This window comes from Ammospiza nelsoni, chromosome 1 (assembly GCF_027579445.1).
Source record: "Ammospiza nelsoni isolate bAmmNel1 chromosome 1, bAmmNel1.pri, whole genome shotgun sequence".
NCBI lineage: Eukaryota > Metazoa > Chordata > Aves > Passeriformes > Passerellidae > Ammospiza > Ammospiza nelsoni.
The window spans coordinates 45,710,699-45,733,553 of record NC_080633.1 but is presented as its reverse complement, the minus strand read 5'-3'; the positions used below and the strand labels follow the sequence as shown (position 1 = coordinate 45,733,553).

The 22,855-nt window shown below is 35.4% G+C and overlaps 1 protein-coding gene across 1 annotated transcript in view; it reads right to left on the bottom strand.

Moving 5' to 3' along the window:
- ULK4 (unc-51 like kinase 4) overlaps positions 1 to 22,855 on the bottom strand; it is a 210,172-nt gene that overhangs the window by 107,389 nt on the left and 79,928 nt on the right. The window contains exons 30-31 of the mRNA XM_059474664.1: positions 18,018 to 18,110; positions 8,180 to 8,228 (exon numbers count right to left, since the gene is read on the bottom strand). Of these exons, the coding sequence (XP_059330647.1) occupies positions 8,180 to 8,228; positions 18,018 to 18,110 (142 nt within the window). The remainder of the gene's footprint in view (positions 1 to 8,179; positions 8,229 to 18,017; positions 18,111 to 22,855) is intronic.

The window sequence follows — 22,855 nt, the reverse complement described above, 5'->3', positions numbered from 1 at the left end:
ACATCTTCATGAATTGCTGCCATACACTGACTGCAGCACAGACAACTCTTAAGCTCTGTGGTTGCAGCAAATGCTGAAAGTCTAGCATACATCATGATATTGAAAAAGCAAAATGTTTCTTCCATTGTTGGCAGGAAAATGCCTCTGCAAAAGGGAACTTTTGTTGACCTTATCACTGGGGAACAAAGGGCTGGAGAGCAGTGCTATGGAAAGGGAACTGGGAGGTCCTGGTTGATGCCAAGTTCAACATGAGTCAGCAGTGCCCTGGAAGCCAGGAGGACCAAGTGTGTCCTGGGGGACATCAGGGACAGAATCACCAGCCAAGCAAGGTGGGGGAATTGTCCTGCCCTGCTCTGCACTGGGGAGGCCTCACCTTAAGTGCTGGGGGCAGGTTTGGGCACTACAATGTAAGAGGACATCAAACTGTTAGTGTGTGTCCAGAGAAGGGTGACTAAGTGTAGCAGCCCATGAACTCTCTCCCTTTGGTAAACCCCCAAGCCCTCAGCCCTGGAAACATTACCTACCACAGAGTTAGACCTCCCAAAGGAAAAAACAGACTCTCCCTTGGACTTGATGTCGCAACTCCCTCTGGTTTCTCCTTCCCCTGTCACTGGCTTGGCCACCCTGATGGCCAGCCCCCCTTCCCCTGGAGGCAAGGCCCCTCTGTCCAGCCCTGAGCTCTGCTCCCTTCCCCTTTATAAGCTGACTGCTCCACAGGGTTCACTCTCTTTCCCAGAGTTTGCCCTTCACCTACTGTGTTACTCTGCTGGAATAAAACCTTGCCAAAGAGCTTCTCTTGCCTCTATCTCTGAGCCAGTTGCAGTGAGTGTTGAGTGTTGAGTGTACCTGAATGTTAACTCAGCTTGCTTTTCGACAGGAGAGGTTTGTTGGGGATAAGAAATAGGTAGCAGCACCTACCACTTTAACACCCGCATTTTTAAGTAATATGGTGCAAGGTCTCAAGAGAAGACTTACAAGGAGCAGATGAGGTCACTTAGCTTGTTCAACATGGAGGAGAAAAGACTGAGAGGAGACATCATCACAGTTTATGACTTCCTCAAGTGAGGCAGCAGAGGCGAGATGCTGATCTCTCTCTGGTCACCATCAATAAGACAGGAGGAAATGGAATGGAGCTGCACCAGGGGAAGCTCAGATTGGACATTAAGAAAAGATTGTTCACCGAAAGGGTGGCTGGGCACTGGAAGAAGCTCCCAGGGAAGTGGTTGCAGCACAACACCTGACATAGTACAAGGAGCATCTGAACAACACTCTTAGTTGTATGATGACTAAGGTAGTTGTGAATGTAGCAGGAGTTGAACACTATGATCCTTACTAGTCCCTTCCAACTGCAGACAATCTATGGTTCTGCTATTGCTCTATCCATATGCAAAACCACCATGCATCACATGACAACATCTGGGGAAAGAAATCAAATGTCACGGATTCTTGTTATTAATCACAATCAGAAACTGTGTTTATACCAAGAATTTTGGCTTCTAATAATCTTTTTGTCATCTGTTAAGAGCACAATAGTTACACATGAATAACTGTTAAGAATTCATTCCATGTACAGTGTTAATAATTGGAGAGATCAGTTGACCATAACAGATTAATAACCCAATTTAGCAGTAATCCAACATTATGTCTATAGAAACTTCCTCAGAAACTCCTGACCTAAAGATGACTAAAACAAAAAAAAAAAAAAAATCTGTTTCTGAAAATAAAACTTTCTATTAGCAGGATTCCTCTTCCTGCTAAAAAAATCTCAGGAGAGCTTCACTTAGAAATGTTTATTTCCAGGAGTACAAATTCAGATGTGCAGGCTTTTCCCTTTAAAGTATACACTATTTTCAAGTCAGCAATTTAAAAGATATAAGTAGTCTCAGGAATCTCATCCTAAAACTGAAAGTGCTTAAGCTTTAACAGAGTAATGAAAAATCCTAACATTCCTACCAAAGGAGCCATATTTTATTCCTGGAAAATTGGAAATGAACATACTGTACTTTCACAGTGTCTTCTTTGGTGTATAGAAGTACTCTTATTAATTTGATTCTACATTAAAAAAAGAAAAAATATAATACCTTACTGAATGTTGACACAAGACCTCGATGCATTGGTAAGAAATTTGTCAGTTTGGAAAGGATTTAAAAACATGATCACTGGTGAAGCGTTCTTCTCATAGTAATTTCTACACTTGCAATACATTTATATTCTTTAAATGATATCTTGTAATTTTTTCTCATTCCAAATACATAAATTCTAAGATAGTTCAACACTTTCTCACTAGTTTCTCCTAAACCCATCTTTGAATATTAAATGTCTTCCAAAAACCAGCAATTATTTTGCTTTATAAACTAGGGTTTTGGCACTTTCACTTCCAGAAATCTTCATAGATTACACTCTTAATCTATCACAGCAGTTTTAAATGCACTGCCAGAGTATACAATTTGACTATTAAATATAGTAGATTTGAGAAAATGTGCATACTTCAGAAAAGACAAAAATAAAGATATTCACTATGGATACATTTAAGGTTTCTAACTAATATCCATTCTGTAAAAGCCATAAAAATCACTCCTAGAATCCAATTTCAGTTACCTTCTAAATGCAGGTTTTCCCTAACAGCAGTGATGAACTGGTGAAATACACCAAAAAGAGCCATTGCATTGAACACCTTTGTAACCGCATCAAAAATACAGAGAGGAATAGGAATACCCCACACAAAGGCATTTAAATAAATAGTATTTCCTGTTCTTTAAAACACATGTAGACTAAGACTATTTCCAGATACCTTTGTGCTGGTTTTTCTACTAGAGAGCTGACTATAAATTAAGGATTTAGTATGCCTACAGTGAGATGTCCAGAGCAATCAATCAGCATCGATCTTCTCATGCAAGCACTGAGCTGACTTTAGGTCAAAGCTCATTTACAGCATAGAAGACCAAGGCCCATTCACACTAAATGCTAGAGCTTTTATTATTTGCCAAATTTACTATCCTAATTTTCTCCAGCAGATGAGTTCCATAGCATAAACTTGTACTTTTGACAGAATATAAGAGAAAGAGTATCCTAATCTACTGTTTCAAGTACTCATCCTGGATGGCTTATGAGTACTTGCAAGAGTTAGAAACATTCTTCCCATTCTTTCAGACAACCAATAAGATGTGCACCCCACTGGATTAGGAGGTGCTTTCCTTAAGAGACACAAGTAAACTAATGGTTCAAATGCTGCAATAACGTCTGATCCATGTTCTTCTATACTTATCATCCATGTGGCTGCTAGACAGCAAAATACCTCTACCTCTTCCCTCAAATGATACATGGCTCTAATCTCTCACCAGAAAATAGAAACCAAGCAAAAGAGGAATGATAAGGCTCTTATTTTTCCTCTCCAGTGTTCTTTTTCTCCATTTTTATAGTATTTCCACAGGTAAGACTGGCCATAAAACAACTATTATTTTTAAAATGTTTTAAGTGGATGGCTTTGATATTTTAACTGAATCACAAGGAGTGGCATCTCTGACCATAATAATTTCCTGTGGTTTTTTTGTCCTATTAAAATTCAAAATGACATATAGAATCCAACCACTGGTTCCACTTGGATGCTATACAACTTCTTTTTCATACTTTTTGTTTTACTTGAAGTACTTTGGTTAGAATTAAATTTTAAAAAGAAAAAGGCAATCTAACTATACCAAAGGAATCTAGTTATACATGGCTATGTGTCCTCTACTCAGACAAAATTTCCACAAAATTGTTAACTTTCTTGGAAAGAAGTTGCCACACCAGAAAGCTGGCATGGCTTGTTTCTTCTTTTTAAGTGCACATTTATCTATTTCTTATGTAACTATTACAATTTTTCTTTTAATTATGCTTAGCTCGTATTTTCTCCCTTAGTGATAATATTGAACTCTATTTTCATCTGCAATTACCACAAAATAAGCAAAGCACACCTTCTAAAAGGACCAATGACTGCCACCATAACATGATTTTGAAGCATCTTTTGAGTGCCCAAGCATAGGTTGCCTGCAGTCTATCAAAAACATGAATAGTATATGATCCTCTAATTTAAGATGTCCAATACAGCCATCCCAAGATACACAGGGACAGCATAAAACTTTCAGACCTATACACAACTAGGAAAAATAAACAAAAATATATGAACAGGACTGCAAAGGGAAATCTATTTGGTATTTTCATAGAAAGAGCTTTCCACTGTATTTGAAGGAAAATAATTTAAAATATGGAATGTTGAAGTTAATTTTAATTATTTCACTAATGCAAACAGAAGAGGTGGACTTGGTTGTGTTAAGAATAGAGTAACAATATAAATAAAACAACAACTGTGTTTGAATGGCCTGTGCAGGTTAGACATGAACACACTATCTACTAGCAAAAACTGCTGGCTGTGATAATATGCTGGTGTGACTAAAAGCTACACCAGAAATTTTAATAGGATAAGCATAGAATTGACTACTGGGCTTTAAAAACAGAGTAGTACTGAGCTCCTAATCACAAGCATCATTAACTTTAGTTTTAAAAATTAGCAGCAGAAAAATAGAATTTCACCAACTACACAGGATTTTTTTTCTATGCAACAGCTTACATTCAGACAAACCTAAATGAAGATCAGATAATATTTATGATGTTAGCCTTTTAAAAGTAACATAAAACATAAATTAACATTTATGTAAACTTCATTGCTTGCTACTCAGCAAAATCTTGGTAGCAATCTAAAATACAAATAGCCTTAATTTACAAAAATGGCACTTTTTGTAAGCACTTCCAAATCCTTTATCAACCTTATTCCAGCATTATAACATAATAATCAAAATCAATACTTCATAAACTATAAACTAATATTGAAGGCGGTTGGCATAGGTTTGACATTGCAAAATATATTAGAAACAAAATACTGAGGATGTAGCAGTAAAAGGCAGCAAGAAAGTACAACATTAAATATATCCTACAGTAACTTTTCCTGCTATAACCCCTTCTTAATCAACAGCAGCATTTCATATTTATACCTTATATCAACCCAAGTTTTGGCATTATTTACATAACCACGGAATTTAGCTCACCATATTTCATCTTGCTACCAAGGGCAGTTTGCACCTTTTAATTTTTTCACATTATGATATCAGCTTTCCTTCTGATTTTCAGTCCTTTACTGTCCTGAAAATACTTGTAAATTGTGAATAGGTCTCCATTTTTCCATAGATACACATCATTACATTTCCACTGACCACATTAGACATTATTATGTCTACTCATATTGCAGTCACACCTTCATATTGCTTCGTAAGACCACTTATAATCTACATAACTTCTAGCACCAGGATTTGGGATCATGGCACTATGGAATTAATTTGCATTCAGGTAAACCACAAAATTCACCCTGAAGTTCTGTAAAGAAGAACTGTATTCAGGTTTTTCACATACTCAAAATCACATCATTAATGTACACTTCCTCAGCGCAACCGAGTGTTGAGAGATGAATGAGTGCAGAGGGTTTCCAGGGGAACTGGAAACTCTATTTAAAGCTTCTTACTAATTAACTCAGTGACTAAACCCTAGTTCAGGTGAAGATACATTATGGCTATTTTCTTAGAACAACTTTTTAGGTAGACAGTTACAGATTTTTTTCACTGATACAGTTCTTTTGCTTGGCAACTATAACATTAAAAAATTGTAGTCATAAGTGACATGAAAGGGTTCTTTTCATATGCTTTGACTGAATTCAGAGATCTAAATGGTCCAGAGAGATGATAGAGGATAAAAAAAATCTTGCCAAATCTCTGTTACTGCTTAGACCACAACATTGGGTAGTGTGCAGTGTAAGAGGTAATATAACTTTACACTGATGAGCAGTGAAAAGCAGTCATATTAAAACTTATTTTTTATGAACTGCTCAGTATCTGCAAGCCATCATGTCCTTGCTACTGTGCTAGCTAGATTAAAGCTAGTACATTCAATCCCACTTGGATTGCAGCACAGCCTAGAAACAAAGACTGCTAGTGGAACTGCTTTTCAATTTTAAGCCCATAGTATTTCCCTTCAGAGTCTAACAGAGTCAATGTACTGTCAGTTGCATTGTAGAAAATAACATGAACTATATTTAACAATACACAGAAAATACACATTGGATATTAAGTCTTGGCATAGAAATTATTAAGTAGTAGTAATAAACCATAGACTAGATAAAATAGCTCTACATTAAATTACTGTCAGAATAAAATGGAGTATTGACTCAAGCATAATTCAGTAGTTTAGGGTCTGGTAAAGGACTAGGTATAACAACAGATCTCAACTATATGTGTTGATCATCGAAACACATCACCTAGACAAAGACTAGTTTATAGAGAATAATGGGAATCAAATTACATGCAACTCCCTTCACCCATGATTGAAAATTATTTCAGAAATCTGTAATGAAGAAGTTTGTTAATCTGTCCTGTTCAATCTATTATGTTCAAAAGAAAAGCAGCCAGATGATTAATCCTTCCAGTCTGATTTGGTCCTGGCTCCTGAGTTTTCCCAACTGCCTACCACTCCTTTTTCCCAACTCCAACCATTGGCTCAAAGACAGCCATAGGGCTTCAAGAGAGCTGCAAAACCTTCAGAGACCACTAGTCATGCAGACAATTTAGAGCTAAACTGTTTTACTCCCTAAAAAACTGTGGAACTATTTCTAGAACTCCTGAGGTCAAACTGTATGTGGGGAGGTAAGGAGGGAGCATTTATGACAGACTACAGCTTGTCCTACTTACATGGTATGACAAACACATTTTAAATTCCATGACTACAGATACATTATACAAAAACTTTCAATACCTGGGAATATTTTGAGTGATCATAATCATGTTCAAATACTCATAGCTATAAACTAACATATATATATAAATTTCAAGACTAGCACCTGAAGACATTTTAAACATTAACTAAATATTTAAGGATATTAATATGAAACACTTGACTTGCATACTTTACTGAGGTCTTCTTTTATTAATACCTAAAATTAGTGCTCATCCTGTGTCAAAACTATCTATGAACTACAGTAATATGTATGGCTTTATTCTCAATATTTATCACAAAAATATTTGTAGATGTATGTACAAAAAATAACAAAGCCTGTGTTCTGTATGTTGCTGGAAAAAAAAATCTATCATCACTTACAAGGTTACTTTAATAAAAAATGGCTTATCTAGGTATGCAGTGTTAAAGAGATTCAAAATGATAGTAAAATAAATCACTGCAAAGGAAGAGTGAAGATTAAAATATTGAAACCTAAGAAAGGAATATCAAAGTTGATCCAGAATCCCATTTATGAACCTCATCTAACCTGAATAAGACTGAATTTCAAGAATGATAAAAAAGCAAATATGCAATCTGCCTGCACTACATACATTATGTGTATTTACTCATAATGCATATTTAGTATTCATCAGGAGTATGCTTACAAGACAGGACACTTACCTGACACAACTTCATGAACTTAGAAATGAAAAAATTAACAAGAGACTGGAATTTAACAATAAGAAGGCTAATGGATAGCTTAGTACCCAGCTTCCAAACTAGCCTAAAGATCTCTCTTCTTCATGAGCATATTTGTTTTGCAACATTCCAGAGAAACAAACCAGACAGTTTTCATGACCATTTGAGTGGCAGATTCTATTTAGGGATGGAAGTTCCACATGTGACTATCCCAAAATCATATCCTTGATACTTCATATTGAAAAAAATTCTAAAAGCAAATAGTGGGATTTGAGACTACCACGCCAACAGTATCAAATTTTAATTTGACGTTATTTAATAAAATGTAACTTCCTCAGCATTTCTTGTACACCCTTAGGAGATATATTGCTCTAATTAAGAATCAAGCTCATTAATTCTATTTTTAGAGGATTTTTTGGTTCAAGAAAGAAAAAAGTAGTTCTCTTGAAGAAACTTCTCATATAGGTGGACTAGTTGGCAAGAACTTCCTAAATGTCTGCTTACTCTAGATTATTTTGTTGTTAGACTGTTTCATTTGATTTTACAAACATATTATTTTATCAATATTGCTAATTAAAGTCACTAGTTAGATATGATTTGGGAGACAGGCTCTATTAGATCTATTATCTATTAGATATCTATTAGATCTATTAGACTATATATGTATATTAAAAATTATTCTTACCAAGATGAGTTGAAAAAGAACTGGAAAAAGATGGTTTTCTTCCATGAGGCTGCAAAAACATATTTTAACATTTATTTAATAACAGAGGAAGTGAATTCTTATTTAACACACTAAACTCACAAGAGGAACAGAGCAGTAGAATAGCTGTTGCCAAGATCCATGACCCAGAACCTTAGCCTTTGACTAGCTCTCAACAAAAATGACCTCCATTTCAGATATTAAACAGAAACAGCAATGTTATACACTGCTTTGGAAATTACTTCTAGGTCTGCTTCACTGATGTGATTCAAATGAGTAGAAGAGTAATTAATTTAGCATATTTTAACGGCAGTAATTAATAAAATGCTGCAACTATACCACTGCACATACTATGAAACAGAGTGCACCATTAACTGTTTGAATTAATAGACTCAGCACACATAATGAAATTATAAATATGCAGTGGTTTTTTTTTTAAGAATGCCATGTTAACTAACTTCTTGGGTTTAATATACTTATATATGATAGATCTGTCAAATACTTGACAATGCTGAGCAGTAGTGGCCCAAAAGGAGTCACCTAGATTCTTCTGCATTTCAAAATCAGACAAAACTGAGCATATATATGCTTAAAGAAAGATTATTCTCAAAAACAGGTAATATTTTACATCAATGAAGTGTTTTCTACTGCTGGAGCACAAAATACTGTCTTAGTAAAGCATGTGTGTCTCACACACTACAATGACATATGAGTCACATGATTAACTGCATTATATTTTACTGCTTTTTCTGTATTATATTTTCTAATTGGAAGAATTATTGTCACCTTTTCTTACAAACTATACTAAATGCCTATTCACCAAACACCACAGAGAACACCCAATTGTGTGTCTCAATTTTCTTCTTGAGTCACCATAATGTCATGGAAGTGCTTCATAAACAATTGGTAGGTTTGGCTTTATGACACAGCAAAGATAAGACTGCAATAAGAAGCCCATGTGATAAATGCAGAACTCAAAACACAGAGCATGTCTGGGATCTCAGTGTGCAACACTCTACAAAGTTGCAATTGCCAGTAGTACGTTAGTTAAAAACACACCAAGTTATATTACATAGATCACCTGAATAAACAGCAGTTATTTTTGACTAAAACAAGTACTTAATTTTATGTTTGAAGCTTTACTGTGTAAAACTCTATACTGACTTCTGGTAAAACAATAATCAGTTTAATTCTGTTTGGTAAGTTATTTGTTAAAAAGAACACATATACACCTAGAATCACATAGTTCCATTTAGGAGTCTTTATTCATGTACAATAAGATAAGTGGAGAAGGTGTTATTTTAATGGATAGTATAAGCCAAAATACTTGACTGTGAACTGAAGCAACTAAAAGCAATCTCACATTCTCTTCTATGAATTTAATGGAAAAAAATCAGAGGGGGCTAGAACAGACATCCAAAGGTCATAAAAGAAATGCTGCATTTAGATTAATGTCACCTGTAAGAGCCCTGGTTGCTCATATTTGCTGGAATCCCGTCTTGTGAAGGAAATAAGGAATGAAAGCCATGCTTAGAGAACAACAGTATCTATGAACAACTCAGAATTACTTCTAAGTAATGCAGATATATGCCTTATATATGAATAATGGTTTACTTTTTTGTACTGTTTTTTCTATTTCTCTGATCCTTGCCTTCAGCTAAATGTAAATGATTTTATGACATAGAATCTATATGAGTTAAGGGTGGGAATAAGATGATCTGCTGCATTGTACAGTACTGGCATGTAGATATGGAGACAAGTAAAACACACCTCCTAAACTGTTCAAAACATAACAAAACAGTATCCTCTAATGCACCCACATGTAGACATTTAACAAAAATAAGTAATAGCCTTGTTCAAACAAATATGTTCATTTTTTCTTGCATACAGAAATGTCACACTCAAAGGAGGGAAAAGAGTTTAGGTAAGGAAAGAAACTCATTATTTCTAAGTTTAGAAGCTTAAATTTAAGGACATTTTCTCTTCTTATTAAATTGAAGGAAATTTTTTTCCACATGCAACAGAAACAAATTACTTTAATAGGTCAGGAGAACATGAAAGCTAATGTCCTCTGGGCCATCTAATAACCCTTAAATAGACAGTTATGGCAGCTTGGACACAGCCAGGTCATAAGAGAGTGCCGTGATTACAGATAGGATGACTTATTATATTTGAGGTTCATTTCCAGAGCCAAATCTACCAGTTAAATTAAAAGCCTAGTCCATGCCTTCAAAACAGAATTTTGCTGATGTAGATATAACAATACTGAATGTAAAGAAAGTTTGTTAAACACCACAGACTCCCAAAAAGCACAGCTACTATAACAGCAATCATACTGACAAAATGAAGTTTTGCCAGCACAAGCCTACTTATGCTTAGGGCTTATTGGAACTACTTACCCCAGCAAAAGCTGCTCACTTTGCTACATAAGCAGCATGTAAACTGTGAACACATTAGCAGTAAAATACAATCAAATACCAAGAATAGCCAAGCAATCCTAGTTTAGGTAGAACCTAGAAAGCTGCTTTTGTGGTAGAGGGTAAGTTATGAAACAATTGTTTTCAAACAGTGGAAAATGGTCCCAGCTACAGCACTACAAAGTCAGCTGGACTTTCTGCTGAGATAAGCTAAGAAGGAACTAGAGCCAATAGGTCCGTTCTTAAAGGTCACTTGCCAACCTTTATGACTGAAACAATAAAAAGCTGCAGCCTTGAATGAAAATTATACACATAGCTTAGCTAAAGCATAAAGTCACATCAAGCACTTCATTAAGACAAAGCTTTAAGTTGATTTATCCCAACTTTGCATATATGTGCTCAAGCAAGAGAGTGACTGCCTTACATAGTTTTACAAAGGAATTGTTTTAAAGCTGGTGAAAGAGGAGTTTAGCTACAGGATTTATTTCATAGAATGTTATTCTGATTCAAAAGTATTTTGGTTCTTCATAGACTTACATAATTTATATTAAATTAGGTCCTACCCAGTGCGGAAAACATTCAGAATCATGATATACATATGCAAATCATAATACTAAATAACAATACTAACTATTTCCATCACATTTAAAACTATACATAAATAAACAATGCTGGCTCAAAATAACTGGTGATCTGATTTTAAAAGACTTGTTATCAGTACAATCTGTATTTTTAATACAGTAATAATTTTCAGAATGAGACTGTGCCTCCAATTTTGCTGTCCAACAATACGCAAGATCTGTTTTTCTAGGAAATCCTAAATTACTTTCTTGCAAAACAAAAACCTACTCCAGGACACTAAACACAAAAGGCTTTTTGTTAGAGGTTTGATACCTTAAAAAGATAGAAAATGTGTTATCAGAGAGAATCTTTAGAGAAAAGTTGGATGGGAGGGTGTGGAAATCTGGATATTACACACATTCTAAGCTGAACAAATGAGTAGAAATTATTCTGCAGAACAGAACTGGTGGACATGCACAGAGCAATAACCAAGATAATAATTTTAAATGTCAAATCCACAATAGATTTTTGAACCCTACTAAGGACTCTTTAAAAATAGGCATAGCTGTTCACATTGCAAAGGCTGGGGGAGACAGCTAAAGGAGAAATATTCCAGAAACTTATGAAGTACTATACTTCTTAACTGTAACATGATGGCATAAAATTAAATGGCAAGTGATCAGATCAGACAAAGAAATAAAAAGAAAATACCTGAAGATGATAAATCTTTATATACATGTGGTTATGTAATAGAACAACATATACTGAAAGTGACTTGTGAAATATCTCTTTTAGTCCACATAAATGAAATGAAGATTACTCCTCAATAGCTACCATCTACAGAACACAAGACCATCTTACATGGGTTCTGAAAAAAACCCTCAGAGGTGGCTGAGAAAGCCTCCAGAAAGTATTTCCACACACTTGACTCCTTCCTGTAGTTTTCTCTGGGCACCTACTATTGAACACAAGAGAATGGACTGGACAGTGGTTTAGATTTCTTTCATGCTGACCAGATGATTCATGGCAGAACTGAATTCACTCAAGTCTGCAGCTCCAGCTGTAGCAACCCAACCAGCTGACTCCTCCTGATTTGGTACTTTTATTTACAAAGCAAAAAATTCGCTATTGAAAGTAAAAAAAAAAAAAAAAAACAAGAATGAATGGTATTTGCTCCTTTTTAATGCTTTACATAATTTGAACTTTCCAATATGACTCGTTTCAAAAATTCACTTAACAGCAACATCAAATATTTCTCTCACATTTTTACAATTTAGACATTCAGTAATTGATCAGCAACACGAAAGAGGAAACAAAATTACAGGTTTAAGGTTAATAGCTTATTTCTTTACTAAAGGGGAGCTTTTATAAAATGCAACACTAAGGAGTTGTGTTTTACATTAAAAATGGTGATTAGTATTACAGTCTGTACATGACTTGACTATGAGAACTCCCTTGCAATAATGAACTCTGACCACTGCCTTTGATATGAATTACAATGATGTGCAACTTGACAACACTGTTATTAGCTGACACAAAACATTTCAAGAGTCTGTTTCTGGGCAAGTCTTTCTGCCTGATGTTTTTCGATAAAGCAGCATATATGCAAACATTACACCCAACAATAGGAACAGCAAGATCATAAAAATTCTCTGCTGTTTTACATTACCATTACTGCTCTAAAAGGAAAATCTGGGTTTTTACAACTCAATTTTCATAGATGTGAAACTAGCATAATCAAAACCAAAATCAGGTTCTAAATCTACATAAACATTCCCTAAAGTTCTAATAAAACAGTTTAATCCTCTGGAAATCTCTCTCAATCCATCTGGATTGTGATTTTCTCACTAATGTACTGCACCTCTAACATGTAGTTCTACTGCTCAGTTCAGCTGGACTAGGCCCTAAGGCTTACCTGTTATCAGAACTACTTTATTTTATTCATATTCATTATAGAAAGTAAAACAACACATAAAAACAGAGAAGTAATATAGAAGGAAATAGACCTACTTTTTAAAATTAGCATTTCAACCATAAACTAGGAAATTAAAATGACTAATGAGAAGAACAAAGTATTTTAAAGCAATTAGCATAAGCTCATATTAATCAAGGGAAGGACTAAAGCACTAGACCTCTAGTATAGTGGCAAAGAAACTACATCAGGTTCAAAGACAATCTATGCATAACATCAACAAATTATTAAAAGCAACACACTGAACTCCAAAGAGTTTGGTTTTGGGTTTGTTTGGGGTTTTTTACTGTTTGTTTTTTGAAATCAAGAGCAAAGATTTGAAACCATTTCAGAATATAGTGGAACATAACTAAATTGATCCACTGATGTAGACCATAATAGTGTATGAAAAGACTTCTTAACAGCTACCCTACAATATGCCTTTAACAGTCTTTAAGAGATAATGCATAGGTACAAAAAGTAGCATTAACAATGTTTGAAAATTGGACAATTCCTTGATGATTCCAAAGACACTACAATGGTTACTTTGATTAGTCAGGACAATTTGCTGCAACGTATGAGGTTGATCCATCTATCATCTTCACAGGTACTAGATCTGTGGTGTTTAGAAGCAGCAAGTTTTTTTGTTGTTGCTCTTCAGCACCTTCCTGGTTTGGTTTCTGATTACTTTTCTTCTTTTTTAGTGCAGCCTAATGTTTATCTGGAAGACTTATTTTTAAGGCTAGGAGGTGAGAAAGGTTCCTTAATTTGGTTCCCTATCCTTCATCATACATCTAAGAAGGGTGCCTTAGTTCTTAGTTAGGTGTTTCTCCTTCAGGAAATGCCCTTAATAGAATACTGGAATGTGTCCCACTTCCATGATCATTATCTGATGCATTATCTGACATTCCACCCTCCACTTCTGTTCTATTACCTTTACTGTCTCTCTTCCTTGAAACCAAAATTGTCTATTTTAGCAACCCCAAAAATTCAGACTCCATAGTTCAGAAGGTTTAGCTTTCAGACACATTAATGTCACCAAATGCTATGAGTTTCTGACTAAAGGTAGGCCAAGCAGCTGCCTAAGAGAGCACACAGCTACATTCTGTAAGGTTCTTTGTAAGGCAAAAAGGCAGCTTAAGAATCATGATCCAGTAAAAGTTTCCTGGAGAAGCACAGTATAGATTCTATTACAACAGTCAAAACATTTAACAGCATCATACAGGTATAGGTATACCATAGTTATAAGAGAAACTAAGAAATTCACAAAAAAACCGCCACTACTAGGAAAAAACCTAGCAATCTGATGGTACAGACCACAGCAAAGAGCATAAAAGACTCAAAGCAGGAACCAAAAATCCCCCTAACTCACCACAGATTATGTCTGGCTTCCTATCCATGCATATAACCTATACATTAAGTTGCCAAACACACAGAAGGACAAGCTACCTATGATACTGTTCTTTCTGAATGCAGACTTGGCATGGTTAAATCACACCTCAGCCTGCTGCAGACCTTTGCTCCCACTGTGAGAAGTTCTATTCCTCCAAAAACTCTTTACACACAGGTACAATTCATCAAGAACAATTAATGCAAAGGGAAAAAAATAATGCAAATTCAGAGTAGTCCAGAAATTAATCATTAACTAAAGCTTAATTTTCTTTAACTATCCTTAATATCAGTGATTTCTTTAGAAATCAGCAGTCTCAATATAGCTAAGTATCAACATATCAACTCTGCTATTAAATCTCACACTGGTTTTAATGTTCACAATTTTTCTTGTTACAAACCACTACAAATTCTTGAAGAAGACAAGGCAACAAGTATTTAGGAGAGCCACAATAGAATATTACTAGAAGGTTTAAAGCCAGACTATTTACTTTGAGCCAAGTATAAAACAGGCAACTGATAGACAAATTCAGTTCAAAGCTCACTCTTCCAACATCTACTATTTTCTTAGTAAACTCTAAATGAGGTTGTATCAGACAGCAATTGTTATCTGATACCCATCTAAAAGGGTATCTGTTTCAATTATACTCTAACCCATTCAGGTCAAAACAGACAAGAAAAGACTCATCCTTTTCTGAAACTGGATTTTCTTCCTGTGGATGCTCATATGGTTAGATGTCCAAATTATTAAAAGTGTCCACAGAAACACATTAAAGTTGGGGTTTTGTACAGCTACCGTCTTACACAAGAGAGAACTTAGATTGGTGAGAGATCTAATTCAGCAACACGACTAATGGGATATCACTAGAGTTTTTCACTGCTAAATTGAAAAGCAATGGAGTGGAAGAGCTCCTACAACAGAGAATATTAAAAATTACCTCAACAGTGGAGCAATGGCAAAGAGTACAAAGTGGTTTTTGTATTCTTATAAAATGCTAATTAAAGAAATTCAAAACATGTATTGTAACTACACTATTTTATCGTAAGCTTAAAAAACATCAAAATCATAACTTGAGTATCTGTGTCTATGCCATATATAGCAAACAACCTGCAACAGAAAGCAGAAATGCCCAAAAATAGTAGGAGGAAGATTAAATCTCTTTCCTCTGATATTACAATTTAACTAATTTACAGTATCAGCTATGAAAAAAAGGAAACAAAAAAAAATTGAGTTTATCTGTCTCCTTTCAAGTGCTAAAATAAGAACTGCTCAAACTCAGATGCCTCAGTCAGGGAGCACACAGGTAAATACTGAGCTGATGGTAAGAAGAAATTAGATGCAAGAAAATTGGTAGAACTATTAAAGGGAGAGCAAGAAGGCAAGAATCTGTTAGGTGAACATGCCTGAGAACAAGCTATCATACGGAACAAACTAAAAGCACACACTAGTCCTTGCCCTCCTCCCAATTCACTCTTTACATCAAAACAATAATATTAACTACTTTCAAGACACATTGCAACAGCACGGTAAACACTAATTTAACATTTTGGCATTTTTCAATCTTTTTGCTACTACTGCTTTCATTCATTTAAAATTGCAGGAGAAATCATCCATCCTTGAAAGCTAAGCATTGGGGGTAAAATGTAAGCTTGAAGAAGCCACAGAGACTCAATGCAGTGACTCACATCACTCTCATCAGTACTAAAATTCAGTAGAGTTTTTTCACCAGGAACAAATTAAATCCCACAGGATCTGTGTCTAGTGTTATTTATTTACTCTCCATCACAATTTTTGCAGATACTTTCCATATGTCTAATGAAAGGAGCAAAAGAGAGCCTATGCCTTGAGTAATTTTGAGCTTCATGAATACTGATTAATTACTCATTGAACCAAAACAGAACCGATTGCCATATAGTGCTCACCATAGCATGTACCTGGTTTCCATTTTGTTCACCAGCAATTTGTATGAACATGAATATATTATTCACCTTTCTCATGCTTTCGAAGCATTGGCTACTTCCTGCAAAATTTATGGGGAAGCCAAATAATAAGGAAAAAGATAGACCAAGGGAATTGCCTAAACTGTGCTTATTTAGAAACCCAGCCAAACACATGATTTAGTGAAAGTAAAAGAGGACTTGTAAAGTATGTGGGAAACACAACAATTACAGATGGGTTAGAATCTGGAATCTGATAGCCAATCCTTAAAGAAGAGTGCTGGACATACTGGTATTTCAAATTATTAATAGTTCATTGATTAACCACATCTGCTCTTTAATAATATTAAGAAAATATCCCTGTTTGATGCCAGATGACCATGAGGATGAGTGCGCATCCACGATCTACCTACATTGGTAGATTGTGCCATACATAATGGCAAATACATACGATTTCTCAGATAAAGCAAATTCAGTAGGAAGAGGAAATGTGCTGCTAATATAACCAGCATTATGGTTACACAAGTATTCTTCATAATTCTTACAGTACTAGAATATCCATGTGTTAAATCTAAATATGAAAAGCTGTTCTACTTGTTTCTAGAATACATAATATCCTACAGTAGCATAAGCAGCGAAAACTGTTTTATACAATTCAAAACATTTAAAATCTCAAGCCTCCCTATTTCCTAGTTAATTTGTAGTCTGCTAGTATAGTAAAGCACCATTCCCAGTAGCATCATAAGTGATTAAAACAGGATGCTTCATCTTTAGTAATAAAAAGCGGGAAAACAAATTAAATTTCCTTGGTTTTTTTTCCTTGTGCTCATTTCAATCAATCAAAGCAAGTCAGTACAATGCTTATCAACCTCTGAGCCACAACGCTATCAGACATCGCAAAGAGACAATAGCCAATGACAAGAATAACCACATTTTTGGGCATATCCAGGAAGACGGAGAGATCCCTCCTTATTACTATCAACTCACACAGTTTAAGTTGTATGTATGACACAGTTTTTTATTTTTTTCCTGTCCATCACCGTCTAAATCTTGAAAAAAGAAGGAAGAGATATTAAGATATGTCTAAACATACTGAGTCTACCTATATCAAAAATTAAAATTTGTATTCAGGAATTTTAAGGGTAGATATATTTGCAGGAGAATTGACCAGTTTTCAAGTGAATTGATTGGTGTAAACATTTAGAAACATACTACCTTTGTCCTAGTCACAAATATGTTTAGTTGAAGAACAATTTTGATAAGGTTTTAGGTTTGCTTTGGGATTTTTTTACATTTTTAAAGGTAATTTTTAACATTAAAATTCTTCAGATATTGTCTCTAGTGTATCATTGGCTAAATTCAGATTAAAATAACCAGGATCATATAAACTGACACAAAAGATGTAAGATGCGTTCTATAAGAAAAACTCTCCAATGATTTTTCTAAATCATAGTGCTAGTCAAAGAAGTACAATAGTGATATCTGTTATTGCTGATCCCTAATAGGAAAGGAGAGATTGAAAGAAAAGGAACCAAGAGCAACAGAGAATGTGTAGTTGTATCACCTCGCAGAAGCAGGGCTGCGGTCAGTCAGGGCCACCAGCAGTTTCAGAGCATACATTGGTATTGGGTCTGGAGCCAGCAGAATGTGCTCATACCTGAAAGGGAAGGGGGGAAAGGGGCAGGAAGAGTGGAGGAAAAGAAGTCAAGAGATATACATCAAAAATTGATACTAAAAATTGATCATTTCCCATTTCCAAACTTTATAACTATAATGGAAATACAAGGCTGTTTCAAATTTTACAAAGCAACAAACAAGACTCACTCAGAAATAGTATTTTAAAACCAGCATCAGAATAAATTTAAAAGCACCATTAATAAGAGAATGTGTTTTCAGAGAGAGATATAATATTAAAATATGTATACACATGCTTCTGTGTATATGTGTGTACATATACAGATTTTCAGGTTATATATATCGAAAACATTCAGGTTTTATAACTATAAATTATAGTAAAACATTTATAAAATATTCACCTTGTCTAGAGGTGCAAGACCTATTTATTGATCTATATTATTTTTCACATTAAAAAAATCTATTCTTCAAGAGACAAGTAGTAAATGAGCCTCAAAATATCAGGTAGAAGATTTATTGAGTGCTTAGGAACACGATCAACCAAATTATATATGATTAAGCTCTATATTTTGTATACATGGTAATTTTCCTCAAAATTGAGAGAAACTCACATTGAGGTTTATATTTTATCTGAAATTTCCAAAAATATTGCTTTCACTGCAGCATACTTTCATTCTCCAAGTCATATAGACCAAAAGAATATAAAAGTTTCTTGAGAGCTGTGGCAGAAAATAATCCAAGAAAAACCTCTTCAAAACATTTCCAAGTATCACTTCATGGAAATCTTGGTAAGGGAAAACAGGCTGGTGAAAAACAAAATGGACCTTGCTGTTGCTACTAACATTCTAGTGATGCCCACCCAACATACAGGGCTGATTTTCTGTATTTAAACAAAAATGTATGTGGATGACAGTAGGATACAATGATGCAAGTAAGAAACATGCAAGCATAGAAAATGAGAGTCAGTTATATCAAAACACCGTCTTTGACTTCAACTAGTCCTACTCCAAATACGTGGAAGTAATAGAACAGGAAGTGTAAATCCCTTCATTTGCAAAAGACCCAAACAACACTCATGAAGAATAAATCAAGAACAAACAAAAGGATTAATTGTAAGAAAACATGGTATGTTACCAAGTTATGAGCAACAAAATGCTTCCACAAAATAAAAAACTTCAGCGTTCTGGTAAGAGGAAGGGGGAATCATGCAAATCACTGAAAATTTTACTTCACATTTTGAGATCCCTAGTGCTGTCTGAACCAAGCAATCTGGATCACTTCCCACCACCTTCATGCTAGCATGTACCTACCGTGTTAGCTCTTCCCCTCTCTGTAGACACCACACCTCAGCACTCTGACACGTGCAGGAAGGAAATCCAGAGGGAGAGGTTTGCTTGCCTATGACAAGGAGGGACAAGCACACCAGCCACGCAGTCTTGATGTGGCCTGTGGGAGCTGCTCACAAGGGCTAACACTCCTACACAAGCACACAGCCTATGGGCAATGCGTCATGGCTACTACACACTTGAATGTGCAACTGTAGGGTTGCAAACCACATTAGAGTACCTACAAAACTATCAGTTACAAGTCAGTGTTGGCTTCAGGTCTTGAGTGATTAAGCTTTCTCTTTTACAAAGAACATACTCCAGCTCCCCAAAGAAAACCCTTTCTCACTAGCCAACAAAAAGTCTCTTAAAATAAGAAAATGCTATAATACATTAGCAGACACTGATCCCAAGAGCCCTACATATGAGCAATATATATTCCTACCAAACATAATGGGACTTGCAACTTTGGTTTTTTTCAGAGCCCATACTAAATCTTCTGAGGCAATCAAAGATGCTATCAGGTGACTCAGATAACAGGAGTCATCTTTTACTGCCTAAGATGTGGATTTAAGTCTCCAAAACTGTAATTCCTAACAGCAGTTACAAATGAATGAATCAGCCATGCTAGCTTAAAAATCAGACACTTGGCAATATACTTGTTTACACAAACACATCAATATGTTCCCTAAACAAGGTCCACCTTAACAGCTTTAAGCTTTCTATGTATTACGCCTAAGAGACACTGTTATTACTTAGCACACTTAGCATCCTCATTTCTTGAGGTTCAATAAAAGAGTCTCACTTCACTTCCTTTTCCTTGCAACTCTCTGCTCTCCTCTCCCAAAACAATAGTAGGAAAGGATATTTCTAAGGGAAGGTGCAGTGATCCATCAAACCAAATACCACATGAGAAAACACAGATAACTAGAGTCAATGTCTTAGCAATTAATATAAACACATTGACTAAATAAAGGCCATTAGGAGCTATGAATATATGAATCTTCTCAAGAGGGAAAATATGCTATGCTTGAGATACTTTCTTAAACAAATGAGTCATCAAATGATTTCACTGCCACTTAACACAGAACAGTTTAGTAACAGCAGCTGTTGTTATCTTATTGCAAAAGTTCCATACTTTTTTTGTGATTTCTCATGGGTATCTCTTCACAGCACTGACTCCTCCCTCCTCACAGCACAGCCAACAAGCTCCAGCTCTCTTCTCACCCAGCTGACCCACTCTTTTGTAGCCCTCATTCTTATTGGACACAGCTGTGGTCTATTGAGGGCAGGCCTGTTCTTAATCTTTGGTGATTAGTACAGCTGAAACTCATCAGGGGTGAGATTGCCTTCTGCACTATCTTTATCCTCTTACATTCTATCCCCCCCACAAGTAGCTGTAGGGGGCATTTTACAAAGGTTTTGTGAACTTCAGGTGCTACATTATAAGGAGTTATTTTGTTAATCTTTTCTATAAACAACCTTGGCAAAAGGAACTAAAGATTTAGGGATGTAGACTCTCTTAAGCTCTTAAAAAAAGAATATTATACCAAGCATCCTGGATTTCATACTTGCAGAACTGGCTTGGTAGTCTACTGAGAACAACCTACACAAACCTTCAAATGAAATATAACTTTTTTTACACACTTCTCTTTGCTGATTATGGCTCAATTTTTAATGATAGAAAACTAGGAATGTTAAAAAATTAAAATGAAATAGAGCTGATGTTTCCATTTTTTATTTAAAAATCTGGATATAAAGCACTTGCCATCTATTCACAGTCTATAGCTGCAGGTTTCATCTTGGTTATGAAACCTTCAGGAAAATAATCTTTCAATGAACTGAAATTTAATGACACTGTTTCATTCAATTCAATCAAAACCCTATGAAGAAGCTAACTTTGTAATCTATAAATGCACAAATATTTAATGAAATTACCATTTTATTGATGATGCAGAAGATGACGAAAAAAGTAGTTATCACTGAACTCCTGCATTTATCTCAAAATGAAATCTACTTATATTTTATTCATACTGACCCACATGCTATTTCAAGGGGCAGTTTTACAGCTAAACAAATTAATTTGAGAAGTATATTTATAGGAATAAAATATACACACAAATGTGTAATATTACAATCTTCTCTGAAAAGAAAATCCCATATTAAAACCAGATGTCACTCCCTTCCATTTTCAACAGCTCTCAGTAGATCCAAAAGGGGTGGGAATATCTACTTCCCTCCACAGAGTACCCACAAAAAATGACCATCACATACCTCCCCTCTTTTGACTGTCCTCCAGCTGACTTGGATTCTTTCCCATCCCTTATCCCACAACAGAAAGACTAAACAGTATCAGCAAAAATCTCTTCAGCCTCCAATGCTCTCAGTTTCAAGAGATTTCAAGTTTTCAAGTAACCCATATTTCTTGGGATAGAGCTTTACATTATCTTCACAAGTAGATTACTCTGACTCTTAGAACTTCTTCCTTCTCATCTCTATTAATGAGATGGGGAAACTGATTGAGTAATTACTTAAACCCTGGATTCAAGATCCTGAGCTGCTCTTAAGACCCTTTTTCATTCATCTGCCACACAGCGCATGATAAGATGGCACAGCTGAAGTCCCCAACTTTGTCTCAGGCCAAAAAGCCCTTCCAGCTAGTAAGCTTGAAGACAAAAGTTAATTGGCTGTTTTCCTTCTAGTTTGTTATTAGCATGACACTTCCCTCCAAACGCACATCCCCCTGCTCAATGAGAAACATTGTGAAAGATGAACGTGTCTACAAACGGCAAGCTTCAGAGCAAGTACAGAACTCTCTCCTTTGACTTCAGGTCTCTTCCCCTATCTGAAGAAAACTATCTGACAGCTTTTAAAAATGCTTTTAATAATAAAATATACTCTATTTTAAAAATAATATTTTCAGTTGCCATTTTAATTTGTACTGATACACCCTACACTGCCCAGAGGAAAAATTTTGAAGAAAGGTGTTGAAGTTTCTCTACAGAACTGTTAGATTTTCATCCAATTCTCTGTCAGAAATAAAAGTCTACACACCTTACATGGATAAAACATTGGTCCTCAAACTGTAAGAACATTACTCAATTAGCAGAGAAAGTCTCATATTTGGAAAAGACACTGGGTTTCTGATCATAATCCAGCATTCATTCCTCCAGCCTTTTTCCACTTATTTAGTGTAAGGGTGGTGAACAATTTTCTCACTTGGAGCAGCTAAGTATTGACCATTATTAACTTTTGAGGACCACATAGAAAAATACACTGCAGCATTCTGAGAATAATGTAAAATACGACTGATGACTCATCACTACTGTACTTGTCTTGTGTTCCTTCCCTCTACTCACAGATGTTACCAGCTCACAGTCAACGTGTGCATAACACAGAGAGCTCTCTTTATGCTCTCCTGCAAGTTGCCATGAAAAGAGAG